At 30.2% G+C, this 14,591-nt stretch overlaps 2 protein-coding genes across 3 annotated transcripts; one reads left to right on the top strand and one right to left on the bottom strand.

Annotated features, from left to right (window-relative positions):
- The first annotated feature begins 645 nt into the window (after positions 1–645).
- LOC120092958 (beta-carotene 3-hydroxylase 1, chloroplastic-like) lies at positions 646–4,358 on the top strand. Of its 2 annotated transcripts, none has more exons than XM_039051225.1 (7): positions 646–1,051; positions 1,539–1,598; positions 1,684–1,755; positions 1,850–1,984; positions 3,127–3,269; positions 3,355–3,411; positions 4,258–4,358. In XM_039051225.1, the coding sequence occupies exons 1-6, from the start codon at positions 716–718 to the stop codon at positions 3,401–3,403; spliced, it is 795 nt and encodes a 264-aa protein (XP_038907153.1). In that variant the 5' UTR covers positions 646–715; the 3' UTR covers positions 3,404–3,411; positions 4,258–4,358. The 2 variants fall into 2 exon arrangements, with proteins under 2 accessions (XP_038907153.1, XP_038907152.1); XM_039051224.1 differs by having other exon boundaries at positions 650–1,051; positions 3,127–3,252.
- A 7,892-nt stretch (positions 4,359–12,250) lies between these two features.
- Positions 12,251–13,921, bottom strand: LOC120092809. Its single transcript, XM_039051015.1, has 6 exons — positions 13,400–13,921; positions 13,175–13,289; positions 13,018–13,096; positions 12,879–12,930; positions 12,661–12,715; positions 12,251–12,569 (listed from the first exon to the last, which is right to left on the bottom strand). The coding sequence occupies exons 1-6, from the start codon at positions 13,772–13,774 to the stop codon at positions 12,391–12,393; spliced, it is 855 nt and encodes a 284-aa protein (XP_038906943.1). The 5' UTR covers positions 13,775–13,921; the 3' UTR covers positions 12,251–12,390.
- Positions 13,922–14,591: the final 670 nt, after the last annotated feature.

The following is a 14,591-nucleotide window of genomic DNA, read 5'->3' as shown; positions in this document are numbered from 1 at the left end:
AGTGCCAATGATGATGGTTATGACAAAGATGGGTTGAACAAATGGATTATTATTGTTGTTATTGTTATGTAACACATCACACTTTTTTTTATCATAAAACTAAAAAATCTTATGTCAGTATTTTCATTAGCTATTTAACAGAGACATATACCAAATTGAATTATTTTTTTAAAATTAGGAATAAGTTGCACAATTTTGAAACTTTGGGACGAAATCAACATGTTCCCCAATCCTTATGAACCAAAAATGTACTATATATATAAATATAAAAAAACATTAACATAAATACACGAAAACGCTAATGAACAATCTCTAGAAGAAATATAAGGGCAGTTTCATAACTTCACTACATGCCTAAGTTAACCAAAAAAGAAAAGATGAAAAGTATTGATAACAAAAATTGAAACAACTACCACACTAGATGAACAAAACTAACAAAACACGGTGGTACATAACACAAACATAGGCAATAACTTCCCTTATATACACATAACTCTTAACAAGAAAAATAAGTATAAAGGCTATTTTAGTACCTTCACCACTATACCAAAAATGACTTCTTTCTTAACTAATTGCTGATTCACATTCAACACGCAGCCACAAAGAACTCAAATTCAATTTAAATCCTTATATATATATATATATATATATATATCGAATTCCATTTAATAAATCTAGTCTGAATTTCATCTTTTAACGTGTACCCATTTCTTTCATGGCGACGGTGATTGCGGCCGTTGCAACCGCCGCGCCATTCAATCAGAGATTCTTTCATCGGCCGGCTGGAGCTCCGCCTCCACGACTGGGTTTTTCAAACAGCTTCCCATGGCGGTGTTTTGCGGAACAGAGGTCAAGAAGATTGCTGGCTATGAAGAAGAAGAAAAGTGAAGAAGATGAAATGGTTAAGGAATTGAAGATGAGTGTGGATAAGAAAATGGGGAGGAAGAAAGCGGAAAGAGATGCTTATTTGGTAGCTGCAATTGTTTCGAGCATTGGGTTCACTTCAATGGCTGCCATCGCTGTTTATTACAGATTCTCTTGGCAAATGGAGGTACTCTGTTTTCATCTGTTTTGTCATTAATATCCATCGACTTTAAGTTTTTGAATTTGGAGTAACTCTGGAATCCTCGACAAGGTATTGCCTTAGTTCATGCCATTAAATTATTGTTATAGCCAAAGTTAAATTTTATAGCTTAAGATGCACTCAATTATCAATATATTTGGACATTTCATCACAACATGTCAGTGATAGGTGGAATAAGCTTAATCTATAAAATAATATTGAAATTGCATGGAATGTGGTAGAATTGATATATTATTTGATCTTGTGGAGTAGCTATGTTATGAAAATTTTATTAGTGCTAGAAAATTATCCCCATGTATTGACATTTATTAATAAAGTGACGAAGAAATGGTTTGAGAATTATAAATTGGAGATAAAATTATATATGTATGTCTAAATTTAGGGTAATAAACCAAAGTTAGGTTAAATTCAAGTTGTAGAAGGAAAGAGCTGAGTATTACAATCTAATTTACAGGGCAGAGAGATTCCGATTTGGGAAATGTTCGGCACTTTCGCACTATCTATCGGCACTGCTGTGAGTTGTAACTGAAGGGATTTGTTTACAACAACTTCCGAAATGTTTAAAGCATTTTCTATTTATCGATGGGTTTTTATTTCAGGTGGGAATGGAATTTTGGGCGAGATGGGCTCACAAAGAGCTATGGCATGGTTCGTTATGGGATATGCACGAGGTAATAAGGTGTTACATTAAATGTGTTAATAATAATGTTGAAAAGCATATAGTAAAAATTAATTTGTAAAGTGTATATATACTTTTTTGAGTAGTCTCATCACAGGCCGAGGGTTGGAGCTTTTGAATTGAACGATGTGTTTGCAATTATCAACGCAGTTCCAGCCATTTCTCTTCTTTCTTTTGGCTTCTTCAATCAAGGCTTCTTTCCCGGCCTCTGTTTTGGTGCCGTACGTCTCCTTCTCTCTTTATTTATTTATTATTATTATTATTATTTTTTAAAAAAAAACTATATTTTAGTCTCTATTTTTTAATTTATTTCATTTTGGTCTCTCAAAGTGTTCGAACTTTTAAAAATAAGGTATTTTGGTTGTCATTTTATTTTATTTTTAACAAAAGTAATGATTTAGTTCTTTTATTATGTGTTCTTATGTTTTAATATGGCCGTGATCTCAAATCACATAAATTAGAAATGAATATGGAATAAAGTAATTCAACATGAACCAAAATTATTGTTTTCAGCTGGTATGAGTGTTGTTGAGTAGTAATTGACATGTAACCTTCTTTTTTGTAGGTTGGAAGTTAAATCTTTATACCTTTATAGTTGTTGTACTAAAAGAAATTATTGTTTTCAAAGATATAAAGGTTAAAGTAGTTATTTTAAAATTTTTGGACTAAAATGAAACCAACTCAAAGTTTAGATACCAAATTAAGATTTAAACTCTTCACTTTTAATATTTATTACATTCAATTTTAAATAAGAATTAAAATTAAAAGACTAATAATGTAATTAGAAAAGAAATTTTAAAACTAAGTCACCTTCCCATAGGCTATAACAATTTTTTTTTTTAAATTTCTAGTTTTTGAAAATTAAGTTTATAAATACTTCTTTTATCTATAAGTTTCAAGTTTTATTACCACTTTTAAATGATATTTTAAAAAATCAAGTCAAATTTTAAAAAAAAAAATTGTAAAAAAGTTGTTCTTCTAGTTAGAATTTAAATAAAAATGTAAGTATTTATTTAAAAAGATGAAAATTATAATAGGAACAATAGAGAAAGCAAAGTAGAAAGCTAAAAACAAAATTCTAAATACCATTTTCATCTAAATCTAGAAAATAAAATTGTAATCTATCTAAAAAATGTTATTTAGGTCAAATCCTTTTCTTTTTCTTATAAATATTAAAATCCAATATTTAAAAGTATTTTCTCCTAATTTTATGAAAAATAATGGATGATACATACGTTCCAACTTTAGAATCCTTCCAACCCAAATTTAGTAAAGTGGTGAAGGAAAATTGAAGTCCAAGTCAGCTTCGTATGACGTGTCGTCCCATGATTGGTCATTGACTTTTATCAGTAATTTTCAACAGGGTTTGGGAATTACGGTGTTTGGGATGGCCTACATGTTCGTCCACGATGGCCTCGTGCACCGTCGTTTTCCATTGGGTCCCATAGCCGCTGTCCCCTACTTACGACGTGTCGCTGCTGCCCACCATGTACTTATCGACATGTCGTCAGTTTTTGCCTCATTATTATTAATGTGATTTTTATTTTTTTTTTTAATTTCGGATTAATTTTACTTTTTTATTTTGTCACAGATTCATCATACGGATAAATTCGACGGAGTTCCGTACGGGCTGTTTTTAGGACCCAAAGTTAGTTCCTTCCTTTTACTGGCTAATTATTTTTAATTTAAAATATCATTTTAGTTATTTTGAAACTCGTTAATTCTAGACTATAATTTCAAAGGTTCAATTCTTAAATCTAGTCTGCTATTTTATTAACTCATTATCTACTAGTATTTTAACTATAAATTTAGAAATATATTTATTATATTGTATCTTCTTACCCTATAACTATTATTAATTAAGTCAAATTTCAATTTATACTCTTAAACTTTAGGGATCCTATCAATTTAAATCCAAAATTAATAATTGTATAATCTAAACCTTGAACTTTTGAGGTTGTAATTTAAACCTTGAATTTTGGATTGTATTACTTTAAACCTTAAACTAACAATTGTATCAATTTAAATCCTAAACTTTCACGAGTATATCAATTTAAATCCTAAATTTTCATAATCGCATCAATTTACATCTTTTTTAGATTTAGTTTGACAAATATCAGATAAAACATTTAATTTTTTCAATCAAATTTATGTAAATTTTAAAGGTCTAATTGATAAAATTGCAAGTCTTACACTATTTATCCATATGAAACATAATAAAAGATTTAAATTGATACATTTATGAAAGTTCAGGATTTAAATTGATACAATTATTAGTTTTTGGTTTAAATTGATACAACCTCTAATGTTTAGGTTTAAATTGATACATTTATTAATTTAAACCTTAAATTGATACAACCCCAAAGTTTAAGGTTGAAAATTGGTATTTTCTCTATTATTTAACTAATTTTAAGATTTATTAGAAATATATATAAAAAAAATGGTATTTTAATTATTTGATTAATTGCATGAAAACGACGTCGTCTGTTTTCAGGAACTGGAAGAAGTGGATGGTGAGGAAGAGCTGCAGAAGGAAATTAAAAGGAGAATCAAGGTTTACAGAAATTAAATTAAATTTTCAATAACAAAAAGTAATAAAAAAGAAAAAAGAAAAAAGGAAAATAACACCACTCTCTCTTCTTGCATATTTATTTATTTGTATTTCATTTGTTTTTCTTTAAAGGGTGGATCGCTAATTACGTGATTGATAGTTAACCAAAATATTGATTAGAATACTTTTTTTCTTTACAAGTTTAGTCCTATAATTATCTAATATTTCAAAGTTTAGAAATTAAACCTATAAATTTAACCCAAAATTAAGAGCTTAAAGACGTTTTGAACAGTTTATAAAGTCTTAAAATTAAATATAATATTTAGCTACTTGTAATTCGACCTTCTTTTTAATCTAATCATTATTAGTTGGATTTTCAAATTATAAAAATTAAATTGAACATAAAGAGAACTCAGGTTATATTAATTAAAAAACTATTAATAATATCAATTTAAATTTTAAACTTTTGTAATTATATTAATTTATATTCTTATTTATATATTGTCCAAAAAATATTATGTGAGACTTACAACTATATCAATTAATCTTGTAAGTTGTCAAAAGTGAATCAATTTAGACTATTTAACAAAATATACGATTTTCAACGGAAATCCTAACTAATAGTCTAAATTGATTCTCTCATGAAACTTTGAGCGTTTAATTAATAAATTATAAGTGTTACCCAATGATTATCTAAACAAAATATAATAAAACATATAAATTGATAAGTTTATAAAATTTAGATCACATTTACATCCGATGAAAAGTAATCCATCAACGGTAAAGTAAAAGGTGAATCTCAAGTGATTACTTTTGTTGTTATTTACATGCTTTTCATAATCTAATAAGGTGTGGAACTCCCCTTAAAATTTGTAATTAAATCATGTAATCTAATTAAAAAATAAAAAGTGTCCGCCGTGGAGATAGAGGTGTAACATTTGCTTTCTAAAACGAGAAGACGTGCAAGCAAAAGAAAGTTACACATCTACTCCACTCTACGTTTCTTTCATTTTGGCTTTCCAAAATTCAGGTCATTTTCTTGCCGACGTATCGTTCTTTCTTGGACTACTTGTCGCCCAATTTCTAAGACAAACAAACCCCAAACCCTATTGCAAATATCATTTTGACTTTTCTTCATCAAATTAAATTTAGAGGAGAAAGAATACGTTCTTCAGTTTAGTTTTCATCCAGTTTCTAATTTTTAAAAATGTTATACATTTCATCCTTAAATTTTGAGTTTGATTTTGATTTATATCATATTTACCCTAATAAAAATATAATGAATCAATGATAATGTGAGATAATGTGAAGGTAGGCGCTATTTGATTATATTTGGTATTGTTTACTTGTGTTTTACATCCATACTGACACACGAGGCACATTTCTAAATCTGTAATAAGAAATGCAAATTGATTAACGAACAGAACATGCTCAATCCAATTGTGTTTGAGAATTATGTCGTACCATTACCATTATCGTTTTGGTTATCGTTACGATTACCATTGTTATTACTGTTTTAAAGAAAAAAAATTATGAACTTTTACTGTTACCGATATAGTTTGACCCTCAGAGGTAACAGTAATAGTAAATGTGACAAAATTCATAAGCAATCCAGTACATTTTTTCGTTACGGCTTGGTAAACATGGCCTTAGTCTCTAAATTTTAAGATGTTACATATAAATGTTTCAATAGTAAATTGATCTCTCCCTCTACTCATAGACATAACGAATGCACTATTAACAAATATCACACTTCTTTTGATTCATAGACATAACGAATGCACTATTAACAAACTACGAAAATCTCTTTCTCGATTTTTATTGTTTACATTTTTCTCACATTCTATATTGTTAATTTCATTACAGAATTTTAAAATGGTAATTAATACTTTACTTAGAGGACAAATTAGATACAACGAGTTGGTCATTAATTGAAAAATTTAGACAAATTCTTTTCCAGTTTTTGAAAAAATTCTTCTCAATCAGTGGTTTGAGAAAAGTACTACTTCAAGATATGAAATTAAAAAATATATATCCATTTTTGAAAAAATATTTCTTTTAGATTTGGGGTTCCGTATTTGGTAGAGTGCAACAAAAAGAATCGAAAAAATCGAGAAACCAAACAAATCTAAATCGATACAATGATTTGATTTGATTTTTTAGTATAAAATTGGACATGAATTAGATCGGTTTTTGTTGGATCCGTATGATAACATTATGAGAGGTGAATAGGGTTTAATAAAACTAATTAATACTTTTTTACTAAGTGTGGGCCCAATTAAACAAATTAACAAACTTTTTGGTGCAAAATTAATTTAAACAATAAATTCATGCAAATAATTTCAATTCAAAATAATCAAGTTAATAATACTACTTTAAAGAACTCAATTTGATTCTAGTATGAAGATTGGTATGAGATATGTAAAGATCAATTCAACCAATCTAAATAGACATTTGAAGGAACTCTGAATCGAGATCTAAGTGGAAGTGAATCGTTCCCAATTCCATTGAGAAATAACGCAAACAATTATAGTCTAAATGGAAACAATTATTCATAAACATTAAATTACAGGCATGCTTCTTTAAGGAACAAGCAGGGATAAAGTATGCAAACATTTGAAGAACCTTTCTTCAAGTATTCCTCGATCATTAAGCAACTCGTTCAATTAGCACGAACGTCGAATACAATGATCAAAACTCGATCTCAATGAACGTCTAAATGAACCTTGATCCCAATCGAGTCCAACTCGATCCTCGAATGGAATTAGAATACCACCACAAATGTTACCTTGGTATTCTCAGTGTGAGAATCCCGGAGTTGTGGGCTCTGTATGATTTTGGATTGAGGAAAGCAGGAGGTAGACGATCGAGTAAGTGGGAGATGTAAGTTATCTGTCGTATAGACGAAATACTCGATCGTTTAGAAAGACGAAGCTTGTCGTATAGACTTTACTACTCGATCTGTAGCAACGAGTAAGCAAGTAACTATCGTATAGTAAACTCGTAACTCAATCGTGTATGCTCTCTATGCTATTGTTTAGTAAAACACTTTTCCTTGATAGCCTTTTGTGAGATTATTCTGAATGAAAAAATTAACTAATTGATTTGGAAAACAATTTTCCTTTTTATCTCAAAGTTACCATTAAACTTCCAATAACCTCCCACTCAATTTAGTTATTAAAGAAAAAAAAATAATTAATTATCATATAATTAATATGTTATAAATAAATATAATAACCAATTTATCATATTATATTTATAACCTATAGTTTTAATATTTCATCATATGAAACATATAAATTATAGTTCTTTTTCTATTTTATGGTATATAATATAAATCATATTTATATTAATTCCTCTAATGATAATGTATCAAATAAATCAAATCAATTATATCACATATAATTGAATTTCCTCTTGTTAGTTTGCAAATTAACCCAAAATCTGATTCTCAACTTGAACTCATTGAGCTACCTAGAGAACCTCATGGACTTGTAGCTTCAAGCTCCAATGGTATGTAAATAACTGATTAAACTCTTTAATCACGAGATCAACCATTCGTTAATTGTTGGTCACTCCATTAAAGACCGACAGCTGCACTATTTGCACTACAGATATATTTCTGTGTACATATGAACAATCAACAGTGCGATGACCATTCACAAATCGTCCATAAGTACAACAGGGCCAATTCACTGTTTTGCCCCATGTAGTTACATTTAACTCCTTAAGTACCACTAATTTCTCTAATGAACAATAAGTCATAGTCCTACTATGACTAAGTCCTTTCGGGCAAGGAGAGGGTGTGGCCACTATGTTTAAGACCCGAAATCAGTCTTTAAGGGAGCAATTTATCTACTTACTCCTGCTTCGAGGAAGGAGTGAATTTCGTCTTGTGTAGCTGAGTTCACAGCTCCCCAATCAGACGAATCCCAAAATGGTAGGTTGTTGAGTTGGCAATCTGGCCACTCTCACCCATACAAAGCAAAGGACCACCCTCATAGGTAGGAGTTTCCAGCTCACTCAGGATTAAGATCATGTCACCTATGGTCATTTTAGTGAGATGTAAGTCTCAATTATCAACGACATTATATAAAGAGACTAATCATTTCATGGTTCGATCTTATACAAACTCTTTGTATTAGAATTCCCCACTTGCATGTCTCCATATGAATGATCAGGATCAAACCATTTGTAGCACTTTACAACACTTGTAACATCTACAAAGCGGGTCGTATCCGTAGTGTCAACAGGATAACGTATCCCTCCTTTATCCATCAACTACAGACCATTTTGGTTATTACTTAAGGCATGATCTACTCGTATGTCTCTACATACATGCTTAAGTTATATGAAATAACCACGAGTCTTAGTTTATTGGTGAGTAAATGTTTATAAAATAACATTTATTTTATTAATAACAATATGTTTACGAAATGTTTACAAGCTACGAGATCAAGAATTGGGACACTAATCTCAACAACATTAAGCAATTAATTTAAGGAACAAATATTGCAATTAATTTCATGCAATAAAAAATAACAAAAAATTAATTGCAAAATTAAAGTAGGAGAGAGATAGAGAAATTAATATTGGAAATTTTATGGTGGTTCGGCACAACCGACATATATCCACTTCCCAAGCACCTCTTAGGTATGTCACTATGAACTTGACTCTTTTCACGACTTAGAGTCAAACCGCTACAATATTCCTTTTCTTCGAGGGCAAGAACAAACCTGATCCTCCATGATTGAGGATTAAGCCGTTACAACCACTCTTGTTGGGATCAAGAGCAACCTTTACAATGAATTTGGAAATGAAGAACAATGTGAAAACTCTCTTGAAGAGTAGATTTATAAACTTTTGCTCAACAAATTTTATCTTCACAATACATAAGATTTGATTTGGGTCATTGGATATTGGTAAAAGAAAATTGAATGATTGAGATTTTAAATTCAACTAGTAGTTAGATTATATATATATATATATATATATATATCAGAATCATTTCTTTTAAAATTAAAAAAAAAAAAAAAGAAGCAAAAGTTCATGTGTCCAAAATTAGCACACAAACATAAAATAATGCATTTTATTTTTAAATTTGTTTTTTAAAGAACAATCCAAAAATCAAAAGTCCACTATGTGTCGCTTCTCCATCATTCTAAATGGCACATTTCAATTAGTCCACTTTTATGAGAAAAGTTATGTCATGTCATAAGCTCGGGTTTTCTCCATTAACTTGTTTCGGTCTTATCTTATTCGTTTGAGGTCCAATAAATAAAAGCAAGTTTGTTATCATCAAAATATTAATTAATTAATTAAAATTAATTAATTTGGGATTAAGGGCAAAAAAAAAACCAACAGTTTTTTATTAGAAAACCAATCAAAACAAAACCAATCCAATAGTATATATATACCCTTAAAAATAAACTATCTTTTAGTATTTAAATTATTATGGTGTATGTATAAAAAAAAAGACCCAATTTTAATTTTAAATTAACAAAAATGACCAATTCAAAATAAAGTGGTAATAAAAATAAAAATTAAAAGAAAAAGAAAAATGCCAAAAATCGAAAATCAAACCGATAATAAATCGTTCCAAATAAAACCAATCCAATGGTTTTGTTTTTTTATTGGGTATTGATTTGGATGTAAAATCGATTGACTTGATTTGGTTATTGGTTGATCTCAAAACCGACAAACCCGAACCGACTACCACCCCTATTATTTGGGAGAAAATACGGTGATTTTTTTTTAACGTGAGCACCAAATATGAAGGAGGAAGGTAGTTGGTCAGTTTGAAGTTTGTTCAATTCTAATTGTATTTTTAATGATCTAATTTTAGTTATTTATTTTTAATAAATCTTAATAATAATAATTTTATTTAAGAAAATATAATATGTATATATGTTTTAAAAAATTATAGTACAAATATTAAATATTTTTTTTAAAATTAATAATAAACTAAAAAGGACTGAATTTAAGATTTATTGAGATTTTAAATTGCATGAATTAAAATTGGACAATTGAAAGGAAATGGATAGGGACCACGTGTGATTCTAGTGTTATCATGATAAGGATTAATACAATTACAAATTTTATGATTTCTTAACAGAAGTCCTAACCAAGACAATAAGTGAAAAATAACAAAAATGAAAAGTCGAAATTCAAGCACCATTTAGGATCATGGTATTAACTTTTCTTCAACATATCGACATCGCTGTCAATATTTCTACATTTCTATAGGTTCGACATCACCTGAGGGATAAATCAATATTTCTATTATTTCGTAAAATGAAAATCATGAAACATAAACAATAAACAATAAAATGTAAGTAATTTGAATATAATATGAATAGTGAACATTTTATGTGGTTTAAAAAAGATAGAATGTTTATTTATTAATTTAAACATCTTTTTAAAAACTTTTTATTCTTATAACTTTTTCATAAATATTCATGGACGTTGATATTTTATTAATATTTTTATCGGATATTAAACATTTTGATGGATTATTTTTCAAGTCCCATGAACTATAATATTACTTCGACAAAGAAATGGAAGTTCTGATGTCGATATTACTGATTCACTAAAATAGACTAACATCGACTACAAGTCTTCAGGTCTTGGGCTCAAGCTCAACGGGCCAGTTTTGGTGGGCCAATTGGAGAACCAAGCCCAATATCTTAGGACACGTAATTTGGTCCATGAAGATTCCCGAAAGTTCGCCCCCCCCCCCCCCCCCCCCCCCACAACCAAAACTCGCAACTTTCTTATGCGCAATCTCAACACCGGAACGGCGACGATTGCAGAAGATCGGAGTACGGACACTCTCATCTTGCTTTTCTCATATCTGATCTAATTCTTTATCACTTTCATCTCTCGCAACATTCTTTGTTAATCGGTGCTTTAAGTTTCGTTAGTTTTCGTTAATCTTACTTACTGCTTCAAGTTCTTTTCCATTACGATCGTTAATATCGTTTTCTGTGTTTGGATATGAAAAGAGTGTGTGTGTGAAATTTGTCTCTCTTGATCCTAAGTTTATGTCTCTTGGAACTGATGAGTTCTGTTGTTTTGCCTATTGTGATCAGATTGGATATATAATCTCTGCTCCTGTGATATTGAACTGATTGGTCTCTAAGTTTGGGGAAGCTTAATTGCTGAAGGTTGTAAAATATATATGCGTGGTGCAGCTGCCTTATTGACTGTAAAGAACAAATTTAGACCGATCCATCCTCTGAAAGGATCATGGGGTATTGTCCCTTCTCTTTGATCGATTTAATCTTTCCATATTTTTTTTTTGGCTCCTAAGTTTTCGGAGTTTTTTCGATTTAGTCTTTGTACCTTAAAAAGTTTCGGATAAGTTCTGAACTTCTAAAGTTAACAACTCCCTGTATTTTATAATGTTTTTGAATAGATCTTGGAATCTCAATTTTGTATCTATTAGGTTAGGCCGCGAATTTGTTTAATACTTACATGACATATTTTTTAAGGGTCTTTTAGTAGGTTGATTTTAGGTCAAAAGCATTGAACAATAAAATTACTGAAAATATAGTTTCAGGGTACAAAATTGGAAGTTCAAAAACTTATTAAATTTTTTTTAAAGGTATATTAGTTAAACTTATTATTCAACCATTCAAATTCTGCAACCTATTTGAATCTTTTTAGTTTTTAGAGTACAAAGATTATATAGACAAAAGTTAATTGAACCAAACATGTAATATAATTTTACTGTTTCTTTTTTGTTTGTTTCCTTGTTTTGCAATTCCATTACATGAAACAATTGTTGAACTGTAATTTGATAGGTAGTCTAGCTTCATCAATACAAAGGCAAGGAATGAAGAATGATTCTGAGGGAGAGTCTGTGGTTACCAAAGAGAAAGCAGACCCAATTGCAGCGTTGAGTAAGCCCCCACCACTCCCTCCCCTTCTTGGTCCATTGGCTGTTTTCTCTTTGTTAGAAACATATCTGAGTCGTGATGGAAATGATGACTAGAAGGGGATGTTTTGTATGTTTACAATCGTTTCCATGTCCACGAACAGAATAAATCATCGTGTGTGTATATGATGTATCCTTTACTTGAAAGACTTTATAACATAATGTAAAAATTTGAGTACATTACTATACAGTTCAGCCCCAAAATGTATAAAGGTTAGATAACTCTTCAAAAAGCTGTCCAAGAGAAGCTTGAAGAGAATTATACAGATCTTTGACATCCACTTTACCCAACGTTGTTGAGAAACTTTTATCAGCCCTACAGGAGACATAATTCATGCATCTTTAATGTTTAATAAGAAGCTTTTGCTCACGAAGATCTGTGGCATAGAGTATTAAATTTGACTTACATTCTGGAATTGCTGGATACTTGGCGAGCAATAAAGTCACAAGCTTCATTATAGCCTGATATTAGTTATAGACAGCGCCCCATCAGTCCAACAAATTGAACATTTGCTAATACACACAATTTACTTTGATTTCAATTGAATGAATATTGAATGATTTTACTCCTTTTCAAGTGTTGAATGATTTGAAATTGGTTGGAAGTGATGGCTTGTGTACTCACCAAGATTAGATGTCCTGCTTTTATTTGTGGTTCAATTATAATTTGTGCCTTCCTGTAAAAGAGTTGCATTTGATGTAATTAAGATCTTATTTCTTCAATCAATTGAAAATATTAGGTACTAAGTTTATTTATGGTTAACTGTATAGTTTTTCTTTCTTCATTTCTTATGTCGATGAAGGTGCAACCCTTGGTGAAGGGAATCTCCATGTTCTTCCACTCTGCCAAATGATAATTAGGTTTGTCAATGTTTTAGAATGATAGATTTTGAATTGTAGGGTTGTTCTAGATAGAACTACCTAAATGCCAGATTGCTCCTACGCTGGAAACGCGTCTTTCGTAGATGTTATGGATTCTAAACTTCACATCTGGACCCATGCTATGAGTTAGTTCTTCAAAGAAACGCAGAGCTGCCTGCAGTTAGGTTCCATAGACTCGTAAAAAAAATCAAATTTCTGTCATACATCTATAGAAGTATGAATGAGAACGGAAATAAAGGAATATCTAACATTAGCTCATTTTACCTTCTTCCCTATAAATGGTTCAACGAACAAGGAGTCTTCAATGTGGCAGTCTTCTGAGATGTAACTGCTCAATTCCTTCAAGTTCTTTTCGTTGATGCATTTGTAAAACCTCTCAATCATTTCTGATGGAGAATTTGATCTTGAATCTAAGCGGGAAAAGGAATCATCCTTTAAGCACGACGAGACGAAATGTAGCTTGACATCGGTGGATAATCTGTTGTTTGTTTTCTTCTTCTTGCAGTTGCCATAGTTTTTCTTTTGCTGTAATATACATGAGGATCTTTTAGTCAAGAATGTACAGGAAAATCTTCTCAATGATTGGGAGCCCCCCAAGTTGACAGCTTGAGGAGGAGGAGGACTTATAATAAGGGACATTATTATTATTAATTCACTGCAAAAGGAGAAATGGGTGTGAGCCTTTTATGAAGACAAAGAATCAAGGAAATATAAAAGGTTTTGAAAAATGGTGCTTATTTGTTGGAAATGGGATAGGAATATTATGAGTGATTTTGCCTTGGGTTGTAGGCAAGGAAGCTTCTTCTTATGGTTTAGTTAACTTGGAATCATAAGTGTTCTGTTCTCTCTTTTACATGTTAATTGTTCTGAAAAGTCCTTAAATTTATGTTTTCTTTTTGTGTGAAAATTATCCCTTTTAGGCTAATGTTCTCATGGGAATGGTTGCCTTTAGGGTTTGGAATGTTGGATGAATCCAATGATCATGTGTTTGAAACAAATGAGAGAGTTGTCTTTTGGGCCTGATAGGTCAAATCTAAACTTAGATTGAAATGACATTGATTTAAGAAAAATCAAAACAATCTAATCAATTGCTCGATGATTGATTCGACTTAGGTCAACTAAAGTCAATATTAATAGCCTAAAATGTATAAAAATTGAAATTGAATGATCAACGCTTTTTATAATTATTTCACACTTTAGAAATCAAAGTGACCAACACGCATACAGAATTTTGCTTGCATGCTTTGTATGATGTTCTTTCGTATTGACTACAGTGAAGAAGAATCAAATTATTTTATACGTATTCAATATCTAGAGCTAGTTCTATTCAAACCTTTCTAATTTACCTCAGTCCAAAATATTAAAAAACACGATTGAAATGTTGAAAGCAAAATTGTTGTTATTTATTTTTTTTTTCATTTTTTAGCTTAAAACTTTGGAAATAATTTTAAAATGT

This window comes from Benincasa hispida, chromosome 12 (assembly GCF_009727055.1).
Source record: "Benincasa hispida cultivar B227 chromosome 12, ASM972705v1, whole genome shotgun sequence".
Lineage (NCBI taxonomy): Eukaryota > Viridiplantae > Streptophyta > Magnoliopsida > Cucurbitales > Cucurbitaceae > Benincasa > Benincasa hispida.
Note: the sequence above shows the minus strand (reverse complement) of the source record. Positions and strands in the feature narration are given on the sequence as shown.